Source organism: Drosophila miranda (assembly GCF_003369915.1).
Source record: "Drosophila miranda strain MSH22 chromosome Y unlocalized genomic scaffold, D.miranda_PacBio2.1 Contig_Y3_pilon, whole genome shotgun sequence".
NCBI classification, from domain to species: domain Eukaryota; kingdom Metazoa; phylum Arthropoda; class Insecta; order Diptera; family Drosophilidae; genus Drosophila; species Drosophila miranda.
The window spans coordinates 8,835,444-8,849,409 of record NW_022881625.1 but is presented as its reverse complement, the minus strand read 5'-3'; the positions used below and the strand labels follow the sequence as shown (position 1 = coordinate 8,849,409).

General features: G+C 44.8%; 1 protein-coding gene and 1 pseudogene across 1 annotated transcript; both read left to right on the top strand.

Moving 5' to 3' along the window:
* The first annotated feature begins 8,766 nt into the window (after positions 1–8,766).
* Positions 8,767–12,203, top strand: LOC117194830 (annotated as a pseudogene).
* A 734-nt stretch (positions 12,204–12,937) lies between these two features.
* On the top strand, positions 12,938–13,582 carry LOC117194829 (probable cytochrome P450 12a4, mitochondrial). The gene is made up of 2 exons (XM_033399308.1): positions 12,938–13,009; positions 13,074–13,582. Exons 1-2 carry the CDS (start codon positions 12,938–12,940, stop codon positions 13,569–13,571), a joined length of 570 nt encoding a protein of 189 aa, XP_033255199.1. The 3' UTR covers positions 13,572–13,582.
* Positions 13,583–13,966: the final 384 nt, after the last annotated feature.

The following is a 13,966-nucleotide window of genomic DNA, read 5'->3' as shown; positions in this document are numbered from 1 at the left end:
AGTACTAGCATCACATAACAGCAAAAAGGGTTTTGAGAAATCAGGAGTAGACAAAATGGGAGCTGACGTCAAGCACTGTTTAAGTTTTTCAAATGCCTGATTGGCCAAAGGGTTCCACGCATACGCTTTCGGTTTCTTTAATAGTTCTGTGAGGGCGCAACTTACCGTTGCATAATTGTCGACGAAACGACGGTACCACCCAGCAAGACCAAGGAATCGTCGCAATTGTTTCACCGTCTTGGGAACGGGTAATTCTTTAATAGCTTCAATTTTACTCGGATCCGTCTTTACCAGTCCGTATCCAATGATGAACCCCAGATACTTAATCTCACGCATGCAAAAGTGCGACTTGGCAATGTTTATCGTAAGATTAGCCTTTCGTAAGTGTACTGCAACTTCTCTCAGTAACATTAAATGGGATTCGAAATCGTCTGATAAAATTAGTAAGTCATCGAGGTAAACAAACACTCTCGTACGCAAGTTAGCAGGTATTACCTTATCCATTAAACGACAGAGGGTTTGTGAGGCATTGGTTAGACCAAAAGGCATAACTTTGTATTGATACAGCGGTCGGTTAGGTATGGTAAACGCGGTGTATTGGCGTGAAGACTCCTCTAGGGGAATTGGCCAATAAGCATGCTTCATATCGAGTCCCGTTATGTATTTGGCAGGTGCAATCGACTGAGTATCCCATCTATGTGGGGAAGAGGGTATGCATCTTTTCGGGTATATTTGTTGATCTCTCGAGAATCAAGGCATAACCTATTCTTGTTCCCTTTCTTTACTAGGACGCAATTGCTACTCCATGGACTATTTGAAGGTTCTATACGCCCAGCTTAATCATCTTCTCTACTTTTTCGAACATCACTTGCTCTTTCGCGGGGGAAATGGGCCAATGTCGTTGTTTGACGGGTACTTCGGCATTGATTACCATAGAATGTTGTATTAGGTGTGTACGACCTAGTCCGTCGCATTCATATGACGGGAAGGTTCTTATTACCGCCTCTAATTGGTTCCTTTGTTCTTCATTTAGGGAATGCATTTTAGGCGTTTCCTTCATAATCGTGTCGTCTCTATTCTCCAAACAGCTCACAGTTCCTTCTCGGGTCAATAATTGGGATAGAAGACCGAAATCTTTCCAAAAGTCAACTCCTAAATAAACATCTTGCTTTAAATCTGGTATGATAAAGAACTATACTTCCTTAACTATTTTACGGAATTCAATCGGGACCACCATTTGGACACTACGGTATAAGCTTCGTTGCTGGCAGTGCGTATGGTTCCCAAACACTTCTGAGACTGTGGGTGATGTGCTAAAAAGGTTGCTGCTCTCCCACCCAAACAACTAATGGTTGCTCCTGAATCCAGCAAAGCCTTATAAGTTTGCCCTTCGATCATTACCTCCGTGTACAATCGGTTATCTGAACTCAGAATAACTGCTGAGACTAAACGTTTTCGAACAGATTGGACCTTTTTCCAGAACGCTCGTCTCCGGACCGTCGATCGTTTGGGCTTAACTATCAATTTAAACCACGTATTCACATTTTCTGAATCTAACTCTTTGCTCTCCATCGTTTGAGTCGCTACATCTATACCTGTACAAATTTGGTGTAGTATCATATCCGGTTTTACGTCAACTACCCCTTCGGAAAGCCCTCTTAAGGTAGTTAGTTTACTTTCGTTTAGTTGCTGTTCTTGGTCGGATGTACTGACTGGGCTCCGGTCGGTACATCCCGTTTCAAGTTTTTCGCTGGGTTACATTTGACGCATCGAGGTTTATAAATATCCTTAGCACCACACCCATAGCAGAAAATTCGCCTTTCTCCTAAACAATTCATCAAAACGATGCCCTTCCTGGTCGTAGTTCCAGCATACTAGTTCTTACGATAAATCTGCGAAACGTCTTCTTCCTCCATATCTTCATTGTCCGTAAGTATTTCTGCTACATTCGATTTGCTGAATTTACCTCGTGGAAAAGGGTTATGGTTGTCTTTTACAGAAGTTTTTCATGCTTGCGAAACTTCTTCTCTCAGGCCAGTTCGATCGCTGATTTTGAGATGCAAGAGTTCATATCTGAGGGCCGTTTTTGCGTTACGTTTTTAAAAATGTCTACTAACTTATTTTCGCTAACCTCGTGTGAGAGCCTGGACACTAATTCTTCGACGGCCGTCTGGTAATCGTCAAACGATTCAACCTCTCTCTGACGGCGTTTTCTAATCAACTCCCACAAGTCGAAATCATCTTTAGCATCATCGAATCGTTGTCTGAACGAGGCAGAAAAAGTTTGCCAAGAAAACTGTGGGTTCTTTCTATGGAAGTTCCAAAACCCAATCGCTGGCTTTAGACGAGAAAAGCAGAATGCACACAGAGTAATTCGTAATCGTTATTTAAAGTGGAGGATGTAAGTGAACGAACCCTGTACAGGAATTCGTCGACGTGCATAGCGTCTTTGGATCCGTCAAATTTTAGTCGCCAACTGGCTAAGATATTAGCGGCCTTCCCAGGAGCTATTGCCCTGTTAGAGACATTTGGATGTGGTAATCCCCTTTCCCTTCCATTTTCTGAAGACAACGAGTTTCCTGTTATATTAGGCTCGTGATTTTGCCTTGTCCGCTTGCACAGGCGTGCTATCTGAAGCTATAGTCATCCTTAACTAATTGTCCGCGTAGATTTTCTTCGATCAAATTCTTAACGAATGAACTTAGCTCCACCATCATATCTTTCTGCTCACCTTTTATCAGGGCTTGTATAACCTCAAGGGTTCTTTCGACATATCTCCTTCGCCCGACCTATGGCTGATACTGCCCAAAGAATTATCCCGAAATTGTTGAGACTGCAACCTAGTATGCATCCCTCTGCGCGATGTAGTTCCCCGTCCTGTTTAGGCCTAGCCCCTCTTGACTTTTGAAGTCCTCTCTCTGAAGCGTTTGACTCCGGTTGGATCCCCCTTCTAACGGCACTATACCCGAACCCATGTCGGGTGGTAATTCGGCTGCTAGAGTATTCTCATCAAACGAAAGTTCCTCCGGATTCAACTCCGCCCTACATACGGGGCAATTTCTGTAATTTTTCACGAATTCTTTCATGCAAGTATCATGATACCTGTGCCCACAAGATGCAGTACATATTAGTTGACTTCTTCTTATGGCTTCTTGACATATACCACAGATCTGGGCGTCCACGTCACCCGACGCCTTGCCCCCTGGGGTACGTTGTACTGGTGACATGTTAAGGTAACCCAGTAATACGAGTTCTGATCACTAAATGTGGAAATCCCTAATTATAGGACCAAAGCTTCAATAAATTCTACAAAATTTTCCTAAATACCCAATATTTGTCCTTTTCGAGCTTGACTCCGTCCGATATACGCTTTCTCTTGTCGCCGGAATATAACCTCAATGAAATCTAATTTGGTCTATGGTATGTTTATGTGGTCGGTAACCTTGGCAATGGCTAATTTCCAAATCTATATCTAGAAAATTAGACTTCCGAAAGCCATCGATACTCTTCCTCATAAACTCTTTTGGGGTTATCCTATTATAATTTGGCCGACCTATCCGCCTTTGTGAATAGCTGTCGTATATTCGCAAATTAATTCTGGTAACAAAAAAAAATATCAGTTTCCATCCTTGCTACCTGCGGATTCTATTTGGTTAGGTATTCCGAAACTCAGAATCTTAAACCCAAAATTCCATCAATATCCTCCGTTACAGTAGTTGGACGGAAAGTATTAATTTTAATGTGGAATTTAAAATTGCAGCGAGCAAAGTTTTTGGGGGTTTTAACCAGTAGTAACTCGTACTCTGGCCCCACGTTGGGCGCCAATCTATGTAATGTGCCAGAAATTCATATTCGTAGAGGTGTGAGATTGTATGTACGGATGGAGGTTGTACATACTTTTTTTGACGGTCAGAACCAGTAGTATAGCAGGATTTCGGAACGTGTACCTTTAGCTATGCTCTATGTCGTGGGATCTTTCCTACTCTCCTCTCTGCTATACGAACACATTCGCAAAGATGTTTTAGGTACACTTGATTTAATGTTCAAAAGGAACTCTACAAAAGAAATCAAAAAGAAAAGAATGTGAATTTTAACTAACTGGTTAATCGACTACCGACAAATAGTCAGGCTATATTCCGTCGCTCTTGGGGAACTCAGATGACTTTGACCCCTTCTCTACCCTCCCTACCTTTGTATGCCGTTTAATCGACAGCATAACCCTAATCGAGCGCATCTCTATTTGATCATCGGACTTCCTCATGCTCTACTCAGGACAAACACGAAAGGTTTAATGTTCCACTATTATCTACTAATTATTATTTAATAATTCAAAATTTAAGGGTTTGGACTTCATGGTTTTCCAGATAAGTATAAACTTAGCATAAAGTAATTAAATAAAGAAGGAGGAAATAGTATCCAGTTATACCTAGTTATATGTGTATATGTATATAGGACTTATGTGTAGAGAATATGGCGTAAAAGAAATTAAATTGGAAAGAAGAGAAAAATATGATAATTATATAACTAGAAGGCAAACGTGAAAGAAAAATTAGTAGCCGATCCGCTTTAAATTATGGCACGGAGATGGTTGTTTCCATATACCGGAATAGAAGTTTTATAAGACAGATATACATTTCGAAAATACTCGAGAATTCCGTTTAAGGAAGTTCGTAACTCACTCATACTTTATACGAATTATCCGCGTGTCGTTGAGCTCAAGGGGCGACGTAGAAACATATTCTGAGGAAGGGAGAAAATTATGAATATACAGGTCTTCACTTCTAATTCGGATGAAACACCGATTTTCTTTACATTTCCATACCCGTACGACGACGATTTGCCACTCAACGGCTGATTTAAAAAAAAATGTGGTTTTCATTTGCGCTAATTTCTAATTATGGGTAATTATATACATTATTTGTTTTTTTTTTCTTTTAAATCTATACAATACAAAAATAGTTTAGTGCGTAGCCTAATCTTTAATAAATGGAAAATCTCATGACGAGACTCAAAACTAATACTTTGGTACATTTTCACACGACGACTATTAAACGGCAGTGTGGATCGCCGCAGAATGATGTTTTATTTTCACAGTTTGAGAACCACTCCACACACTGCGAAGAACTACATGCGAAAGCCTAGCCGCGCGCTTAATTCATAAGCGAGAAGGGTGACGAGCGCGGAATATTAGTTTCTCCGAATTCGCAAGAAAACCATTCTTCTCGTCTTACTCCAAAATGTACTTCAGCTCAAGTATGCCTCCACATAACTTCGGGTTTCACTCTAGTATATCTTCGGACGGCTCGTTGGTTTATGTAGATGCTGGTTCCTGGGAAATCCGAGGTCTTTCCCAGATCTACTAAGAAATCGATGGACTTTGACGACCTCGTTCTTGGAGGGGGGGTCAATTGGTTTTTCTTTCCCAGTGTCGAACGTAGTAAGATTTCCAGCCCTATGATACGAGACTGTTAAAGCTGTGTCACTATTGTAAGGTCCAAATACCTTTTATTTTTTCTTAATCCAAAAGGAATAATGTAGTCCACCAGAACTTCAATTTACTTGGCACGTGTTTGATTGCACAACGTTTTCAAATTCACTTGGATCTATATATTTGTATAAAAAGACACATCCGAATTCGCACAGCTTCACTATAGCAATGATCTAGCCAGAAGTTCTATTACTTGCATTAGCCTTACGATCGGAACTTTACCTTCCACAACCAACGGGGTAATCGTACGATTTTAGACAAAGCTTACACTTTCTTCCCTAGATAACGGAGTAATCGTACGATGCTAAGCAAAGCTTACACATAGCTTCCACGACTAACGGAGTAATCGTATGATTTCTAGTAAAGCTTTAAAACATAACTCCCACAGATCCACGCTGCTTCTCTAAATTAGACCTTAAGCTCTTCAATAGAAGCTTTAACTACTGCTCTCTTGTAATTGATCTCTTATCTTGTTTTTGTAAAGAGCAGAGTTAATGTTAAACGCGAGGGTCGTACTTCCCAAGCTGTTCTCTGGAGTTTTAGAGTCACAACTGGCCACTACAAATATGACCAAGAGCACTGGGAATCTGCACAAGCGACTGAATCCATCAGCAGCCGCCAGCTCTTCGGGGTATCGGACTCCCAACGCCAAGCGCAGCTCATGAGCTCTCTGAATTCGATACGCCCGTCGCCGTCTACCGCACAGCGGCTGGCCAACAGCCAGCTGAAGGCGTCCAAGTCGCCACTAAAGCGGGTCCGCGTCCTGGACAACACATTGCGTCGCAGCGGGGGATTGGGCAGACGCGCATTGGCACACGCTCGAATCGCTCCCCAGTGCTGCCCGTCGGCGGGGCTCAGCATCAGCGCAATCGCGTGGCTGTGCCGCGAATTCGCCATGTGCTCGTAAACCACAATTCGGTGCGTCGGCCGCCAACACACCGTTAAAGCAGGCGGTCAATCAGGAGGAGAGGCCTCGATTTGGCAATCAATTGAAAGCTTCCCATCGCCACGTGAAAGTCGCATGTGGCCGAATCCACGATGAGATTATTGGAATTTTTATTGCGTTTTATGTTTGATTTGATTTTTTGTACCTTTATCTGTTTATCTCTGTTTCATTTATTTTCGATGTTGGCCCAATAAAAATTAAATTACCTTCAAGAAGGACAACCGAACCAAAAAAAACGAGGGGAACGTTGTGAGTTGCTGCGCTGTGAGATCGACACCGCAACTCTACAGTTATACCCGATACTAAGTCAGTATGGCTCTCCTCCGGCAGAAGCCGCTAATATTAAACGACACGACAAAGAGTGCGTGCGAGAGAGACAGAAAATCAGTCTGAGCGTAACGTCGGGCGCTGCGTAGCCAGTGCAAATGGATTTGTTCCTTTTGGCTATAAAAATTATCTGATCTGGTCCAGATTCAGCAATCTGATAGATATGGTCGTTATCTATGATTCTGCGTTTTTAGTTTTCTCGAATGTGCAATATTGTGGATGCAACAGATTTTCGTCCTTTGTGGGGGCGGAAGGGGTGGGGCGAAATTCTGAGATATACGTTTTATAGTGAGATCTAACAGAAGTGCGGATACCAAATTTGGTTACTCTAGCCTTAATAGTCTCTGAGATTTGTGGATGCCCCAGATTTTCGTCCTTTGCGGGGGCGGAAGGGGGTGTGGCGAAATTTTGACACAAAACGGTCAAGGTCCGATATCACAGGAGTGTGGATACCAAATTTGGTTGCTCTGGCTCTTATAGGTTCTAAAATCTTTGAACTCATATATTGAAATTGGCAAAACCGACCATGAAACCTGTGTGTTAGAGAGAGACAGAGCGAGTAAGAATGAACTTGTTTTCTTGATTCTGGCTATAATAATTATACGATCTGGTTGAGATCTTACATTCTAAAACATATAGTCATCCTCTACGATTCTGCGTTTTTGGTTTTATCGTATCTTTAAAAATGTGGATGCCAAAGATTTTCGTCCTTTGTGGGGTTTTGAAATATTTTTGTAGCAGTGACATATCACAGAAGTCTGGATACAAAACATCGTTGCTCTAGCTCTTATAGTCTTTGAGCACTAGGCGCTGAAGGGACGGACAGACGGACGGACGGACAGACGGACAGACGGACGGACGGACAGACGGACAGACGGACAGACAGACATGGCTCAATCGACTCGGCTATTGATGCTGATCAAGAATATATATACTTTATGGGGTCGGAAACGATTCCTTCTGGACGTTACACACATCCACTTTTACCACAAATCTAATATACCCAATACTTATTTTGAGTATCGGGTATAATAACAAGATATAAAAAGCGCTTAAGATTAGCTTGTTTATATTATTATCAGGCCCAAAACTTTCGGCAGTCTACCGATCATTCCATGCCCAATAAATTAAATTTGGCCAAAAAATCTGATGCCATAATTATGGCGATTTATTTGTTTCATTTCATTGAGAGTCAGAGCAATCATAATACTATATTCCTAAATATTCCGTAGAAGGTATAACATAGTCGATCAAATAGCAGTCTATATTAAAAAAATATGGCAAATGTTTACAATTATTTCTGTTTGACATTCGCACGCTCCGCGAACGTGTTTTGGCACTCTCTCTCTCTCTTGTTCTGTTTGTGCTCTGTTATCGGTCAGCTCTTTTTGCAACAAAGCTCTCGCAGGCCTTTCAAATAGCTAGCTAATGGAATGATTTAGCAGTATAGCTCTGGCAGTGAATGAATTAAGTTCCTAACAAGCAAAATGTTGAAAGTGCGCAGCGGTCTATCTATAATTCAGGCGCAAAAAAAGCAGCCCTCTCTGTCAGCAGTCCGCTGGTAAATATATAGTATACATATAGATCCGATATGACAGTGATATACGTTTTTAAATCTCTTGTAGCGTTGGCAGACCACAGCAGCTGTAGCAGAGCCCAGAAATGATGCTAGTACAACTTTTCTGTCTACTGTTTGGAATTTTATGCCTGGAGGAAAATATAGCAAACTGGACATTGTGAAATTGTTCAAAGCCTTGCAAGACGACTATGGAAACATATTATATTTACCAGGTATGATGGGAGGTACATCATACCTGATGACTCACAATCCCAAGGACTTCGAGGTCGTGTTCCGGAACGAAGGAGTGTGGCCGCATCGGCCTGGCAGCGATACTCTTCGCTATCATCGGAAGACTCATAGAAAGGATTTCTTCCAGGGAGTGGAGGGAGCTTTACCCACACAAGGAAAAACCTGGAGCGACTTTCGATCGGCTGTAAATCTGTCCTAATGCAGCCGAAGAACGTGCGGCTTTACTATAAGAAGATGTCCCAAGTGAACCAGGAGTTTGTGCAACGGTGCGTATGACTGATAATAAATCCCTGTTTACGCTCAAGTATGTTCTCCCCCCTTCACAGTATTAAAGCACTCCGTGATATCGATACCCAGGAAGCTCCAGATGATTTCTTAAACGTTATAAATCGGTGGACCCTCGAGTCAGTCTCTGTGGTGGCTCTGGACAAGCAGTTGGGACTGCTCAAAGAGTCGGGCGATAACGACCAGGCTGTGTTACTTTTCAAGTACCTGGACGATTTTTTTGAATTAACAGCCGATCTGGAGATGAAGCCTCCATCTGGCGTTACGTTAAAACACCCAAGCTAATGAAGCTAATGAAGTCCCTAGATGGCGTTCAAGAAATAACTTCAGCGTATGTAGACGAAGCTATAGAGCGTCTAGAGAAAGAGGCCAAGGAGGGTGTTGTCCGCCCTGAGAGCGAGCAGAGTGTACTGGAAAAGCTGCTCAAGATCGACAAAAAGGTGGCAACGGTTATGGCCATGGACATGCTAATGGCCTGAGTGGATACCGTACGTAGTCTGTTGTTCTCATACTTACCCTTATCTCATACATCCTTTTTTTCCAGACCTCAAGTACCTTTACAGCGGCCTTGCTGTGCCTTGCCAAGAATCCGGAGAAGCAGGCCGTAGTCCGAGAAGAGGTGATGAAGGTTCTACCCGAGAAGGACTCCGAATTCACTGAGGCATCGATGAAGAACGTTCCCTATCTACGTGCCTGCATCAAAGAGTCACAACGGATCTATCCTTTGGTCATCGGCAATGGCCGATTTCTCAATCGGGACAGCGTTTTGAGCGGATACCAAGTGCCAGCTGGTACCTGTGTGTCGATGGTTCCCCTGAGCTTGCTATCAAGCGAGGAGCACTTCCCCAAGGCTGCTGAGTTCCTGCCAGAACGTTGGATTCGTAACGCCACAGACTCCAACGGGCAATGCCCGGCAAATGACTTGAAGCTGAAGAATCCGTTTGTGTTCTTGCCCTTCGGATTTGGACCCCGGATGTGCGTTGGAAAGCGCATCGTGGACATGGAGCTCGAGCTGGGCATCGCTCGACTCATTCGGAACTTTAGCATCGAGTTCAATCATCCCACGGAGAACGCTTTCCGCTCCTCCCTGATCAATTTGCCCAACAGTAAACACATTTCTCATCCTAAATTATCTTTACAACTGGAAAACCTTGAAGGAACTTATTTGCAATATAAAGTAGGTGTTTTTTTGGCCGCACGTCAATCAGAATCAACTTGTTTTGTGCTTTGAGGCATGAGGCAAATCAAGCACACAAAATTTTCATTGTGCAATTTGTGCCAACACGAGAGGCGTCACTTATCTGTGCGGAGGCATTTTCCTTGAGCAACACATTGTGCAATCGAAATCCTGCACACATCACATAAATTCCTTCCATTCGCGAATGCAAGACCCATTCCTATTGGCTATGGTTGACCCAACCTCCATCAAGGGAGAGATCCTTGAGATGACTGGCGAGCATGTGGAGCAGCTCCATTCAATGTGGTCCCTCATGTTCGAGCCGAAGACATGCGAGGACTTTCTGCACAAACTCAAGGCGCACGCGGATAATTTCTATACGGATCTGCTGACCGAGTCGCGGGAGAAGCAGGCGGCCATCCTGGATGACATAGACGCACTCCGAGCCGAGGCCAGCGACCTCACCCGACCCCTCCATGAGACGGTGGACATTGGTCAGAGGCCCGACGATGTGCCAATGATCATATTGCAGCTGTAGCTGGACAAAAGCATTGAGCATCTGCGCGAGGAGCTCTCGAAACGTCGGGCGGAGATCGGGGAGCTGCTGCTCCAGCAGGAGCAGCTCTGCGAAGAGCTGGGCGCACTGGCACTGGCTTTCGCGACCATCTCGACAACCTGCGCTCTCAGCGCGCAGTGCGCCAGACGGAGCTGGACCAGCTGCGCAAGGCCATCAAGCATGACATGAAGATGCTCGAGCTGATGCCCCAGACCGATGCAGAGGATCGCCTACTGAACGATCTGAGCCACAATCTAACACGAGAGACACTAGAGCGGCTGCGGCAGATGCGCAACAGTTATGCCGAGCAGATCCAGGAGCTGCGCTCCAAAATCCATGACATGCGCGAGAAGATCTACGTGCTGTGGGATCGCCTCCAGGAGACGGACGAGAGCGCCATGCGACGAGTGCGCGAGTGCACCGAGAATACGCAGCGCACCTATGACATCCTCCATTCGGAGCTGCAGCGCTGCCAGGCACTGCGCAGCCAGAACCTCAAGACGTTCATCGAGCAGCTGCGCGTCGAGATAAGCAAGTGGTGGGATCTAACGCTCAAGAGCCAGCAGGAGCGCAAGCGTTTCTCCAACTACTACAATAAGTATTACAACGAAGACCTGTTGGAGCTGCACGAGCTGGAGCTGGATGATCTGAAGAGCTTCTACACGTGCAACAAGGAGATTTTCGATCTGTACGAGAGCCGTTCAGAACTTTGGTCCCGCATGCAGGCTCTAGAGGCAAAGGCCAACGAGCCGAATCGTTTCAACAATCGTGGCGGCCAGTTCCTTAAAGAGGAAAAGGAACGCAAGGCCATCACCTCGAAGCTGCCCAAGATTGAGCAGCAGATCACTGAACTGGTGCACGCCTATGCGGTGCAATCGCATGGCCCGGTTCTGGTTTATGGCGAGAACATACTGGAGCTGATGGCTGGCGAATGGGAGAACTATCGGCAGGCCAAGCAGAGCTCGGCCCGCAAGAAGGCCCCGCCCACCACGAGGACGGGCAGCAGCAGCAAATTGATGATGCCACCGCCGACTGCCGGTTCAACGGCCCTCGCACGCCCCGAACTTTGAAGAACATGTCCTCAATGTCGACCTCGACAATGTCGTTGCGCAAGACCCCAACAATCCAGCTGATCACTCCCAATATGACCAAGAGCACTGGGAATCTGCACAAGCGACTGAATCCATGAGCAGCCGCCAGCTCTTCGGGTATCGGACTCCCAACGCCAAGCGCAGCCTCATGAGCTCTCTGAATTCGATACGCCCGTCGCCGTCTACCGCACAGCGGCTGGCCAACAGCCAGCTGAAGGCGTCCAAGTCGCCACTAAAGCGGGTCCGCGTCCTGGACAACACATTGCGTTGCAGCGGGGGATTGGGCAGACGCAGCATTGGCACACGCTCGAACAAGAAGCCACGCACAAAATCAGCGGTGCCGGATACAAGATCGCCCAGCGATTCCGAGTATATGACCGATGAGACCACTGAAAATGACCGCGAAGCCGGGATCTCCTATGAAGAATTGGTGCCCCCGAGTCGCTCCTCAGTGCTGCCCGTCGGCGGGCTCAGCATCAGCGCAATCGCGTGGCTATGCCACGAATTCGCCATGTCCTCGTAAACCACAATTCGGTGGCGTCGGCCGCCAACACACCGTCAAAGCAGGCGGTCAATCAGGAGGAGAGGCCTCGATTTGGCAATCAATTGAAGCTCCCATCGCCACGTGAAAGTCGCATGTGGCCGAATCCACGATGAGAATATTGGAATTTTTATTTGCGTTTTATGTTTGATTTCACTTTTTGTACCTTTATCTGTTTATCTCTGTTTCATTTATTTTCGATGTTGGCCCAATAAAAATTAAATTACCTTCAAGAAGGACAACCGAACCAAAAAAAAAATAACAAGATATAAAAAAGCGCTAAAGATTAGCTTGTTTAAATTATTATTAGGCCCAAAACTTTCGGCAGTCTACCGACCATTTCATGCCCAATAAATTAAATTTGGCCAAAAAATCTGATGCCATAATTATGGCGATTTATTTGTTTCATTTCATTGAGAGTCAGATCAATCATAATACTATATTCCTAAATATTCCTTAGAAGGTATAACATAGTCGATCAAATAGCAGTCTATATTAAAAAAATATGACAAATGTTTACAATTATTTCTGTTTGGCATTCGCACGCTCCCGCGAACGTGTTTTGGCACTCTCTCTCTCTCTTGTTCTGTTTGTGCTCTGTTATCGGTCAGCTCTTTTTGCAACAAAGCTCTCGCAGGCCTTTCAAATAGCTAGCTAATGGAATGATTTAGCAGTATAGCTCTGGCAGTGAATGAATTAAGTTCCTAAGAAGCAAAATGTTGAAAGTGCGCAGCGGTCTATCTATAATTCAGGCGCAAAAAGCAGCCCTCTCTGTCAGCAGTTCGCTGGTAAATATATAGTATACATATAGATTCGATAACACAGTGATATACGTTTTTAAATCTCTTGTAGCGTTGGCAGACCACAGCAGCTGTAGCAGAGCCCAGAAATGATGCAGAGTGGCTACAAGCTCGTCCCTTTGATCAGATTCCTAGTACAACTTTTCTGTCTACTGTTCGGAATTTTATGCCTGGAGGAAAATATAGCAAACTGGACATTGTGAAATTGTTCAAAGCTTTGCAAGACGACTATGGAAACATATTATATTTACCAGGTATGATGGGAGGTACGTCATACCTGATGACTCACAATCCCAAGGACTTTGAGGTCGTGTTCCGGAACGAAGGAGTGTGGCCGCATCGGCCTGGCAGCGATACTCTTCGCTATCATCGGAAGACTCATAGAAAGGATTTCTTCCAGGGAGTGGAGGGAGCTTTACCCACACAAGGAAAAGCCTGGAGCGACTTTCGATCGGCTGTAAATCCTGTCCTAATGCAGCCGAAGAACGTGCGGCTTTACTATAAGAAGATGTCCCAAGTGAACCAGGAGTTTGTGCAACGGTGCGTATGACTGATAATAAATCCCTGTTTACGCTCAAGTATGTTCACAGTATTAAAGCACTCCGTGATATCGATACCCAGGAGGCTCCAGATGATTTCTTAAGCGTTATAAATCGGTGGACCCTCGAGTCAGTCTCTGTGGTGGCTCTGGACAAGCAGTTGGGACTGCTCAAAGAGTCGGGCGATAACGACCAGGCTGTGTTACTTTTCAACTACCTGGACGATTTTTTTGAATTAACAGCCGATCTGGAGATGAAGCCCTCCATCTGGAGTTACGTTAAAACACCCAAGCTAATGAAGCTAATGAAGTCCCTAGATGGCGTTCAAGAAATAACTTCAGCGTATGTAGACGAAGCTATAGAGCGTCTAGAGAAAGAGGCCAAGGAGGGTGTTGTCCGCCCTGAG

What these genes read in the sequence shown, in the direction of transcription:
- LOC117194829 (XM_033399308.1), top strand. Translation starts at nt 12,938, where the DNA reads ATGTTGAAAGTGCGCAGCGGTCTATCTATAATTCAGGCGCAAAAAGCA. An exon ending in TCTCTGTCAGCAGTTCGCTG is followed by an intron (nt 13,010 to 13,073) that starts GTAAATATATAG and finishes AATCTCTTGTAG; the next exon opens with CGTTGGCAGACCACAGCAGC.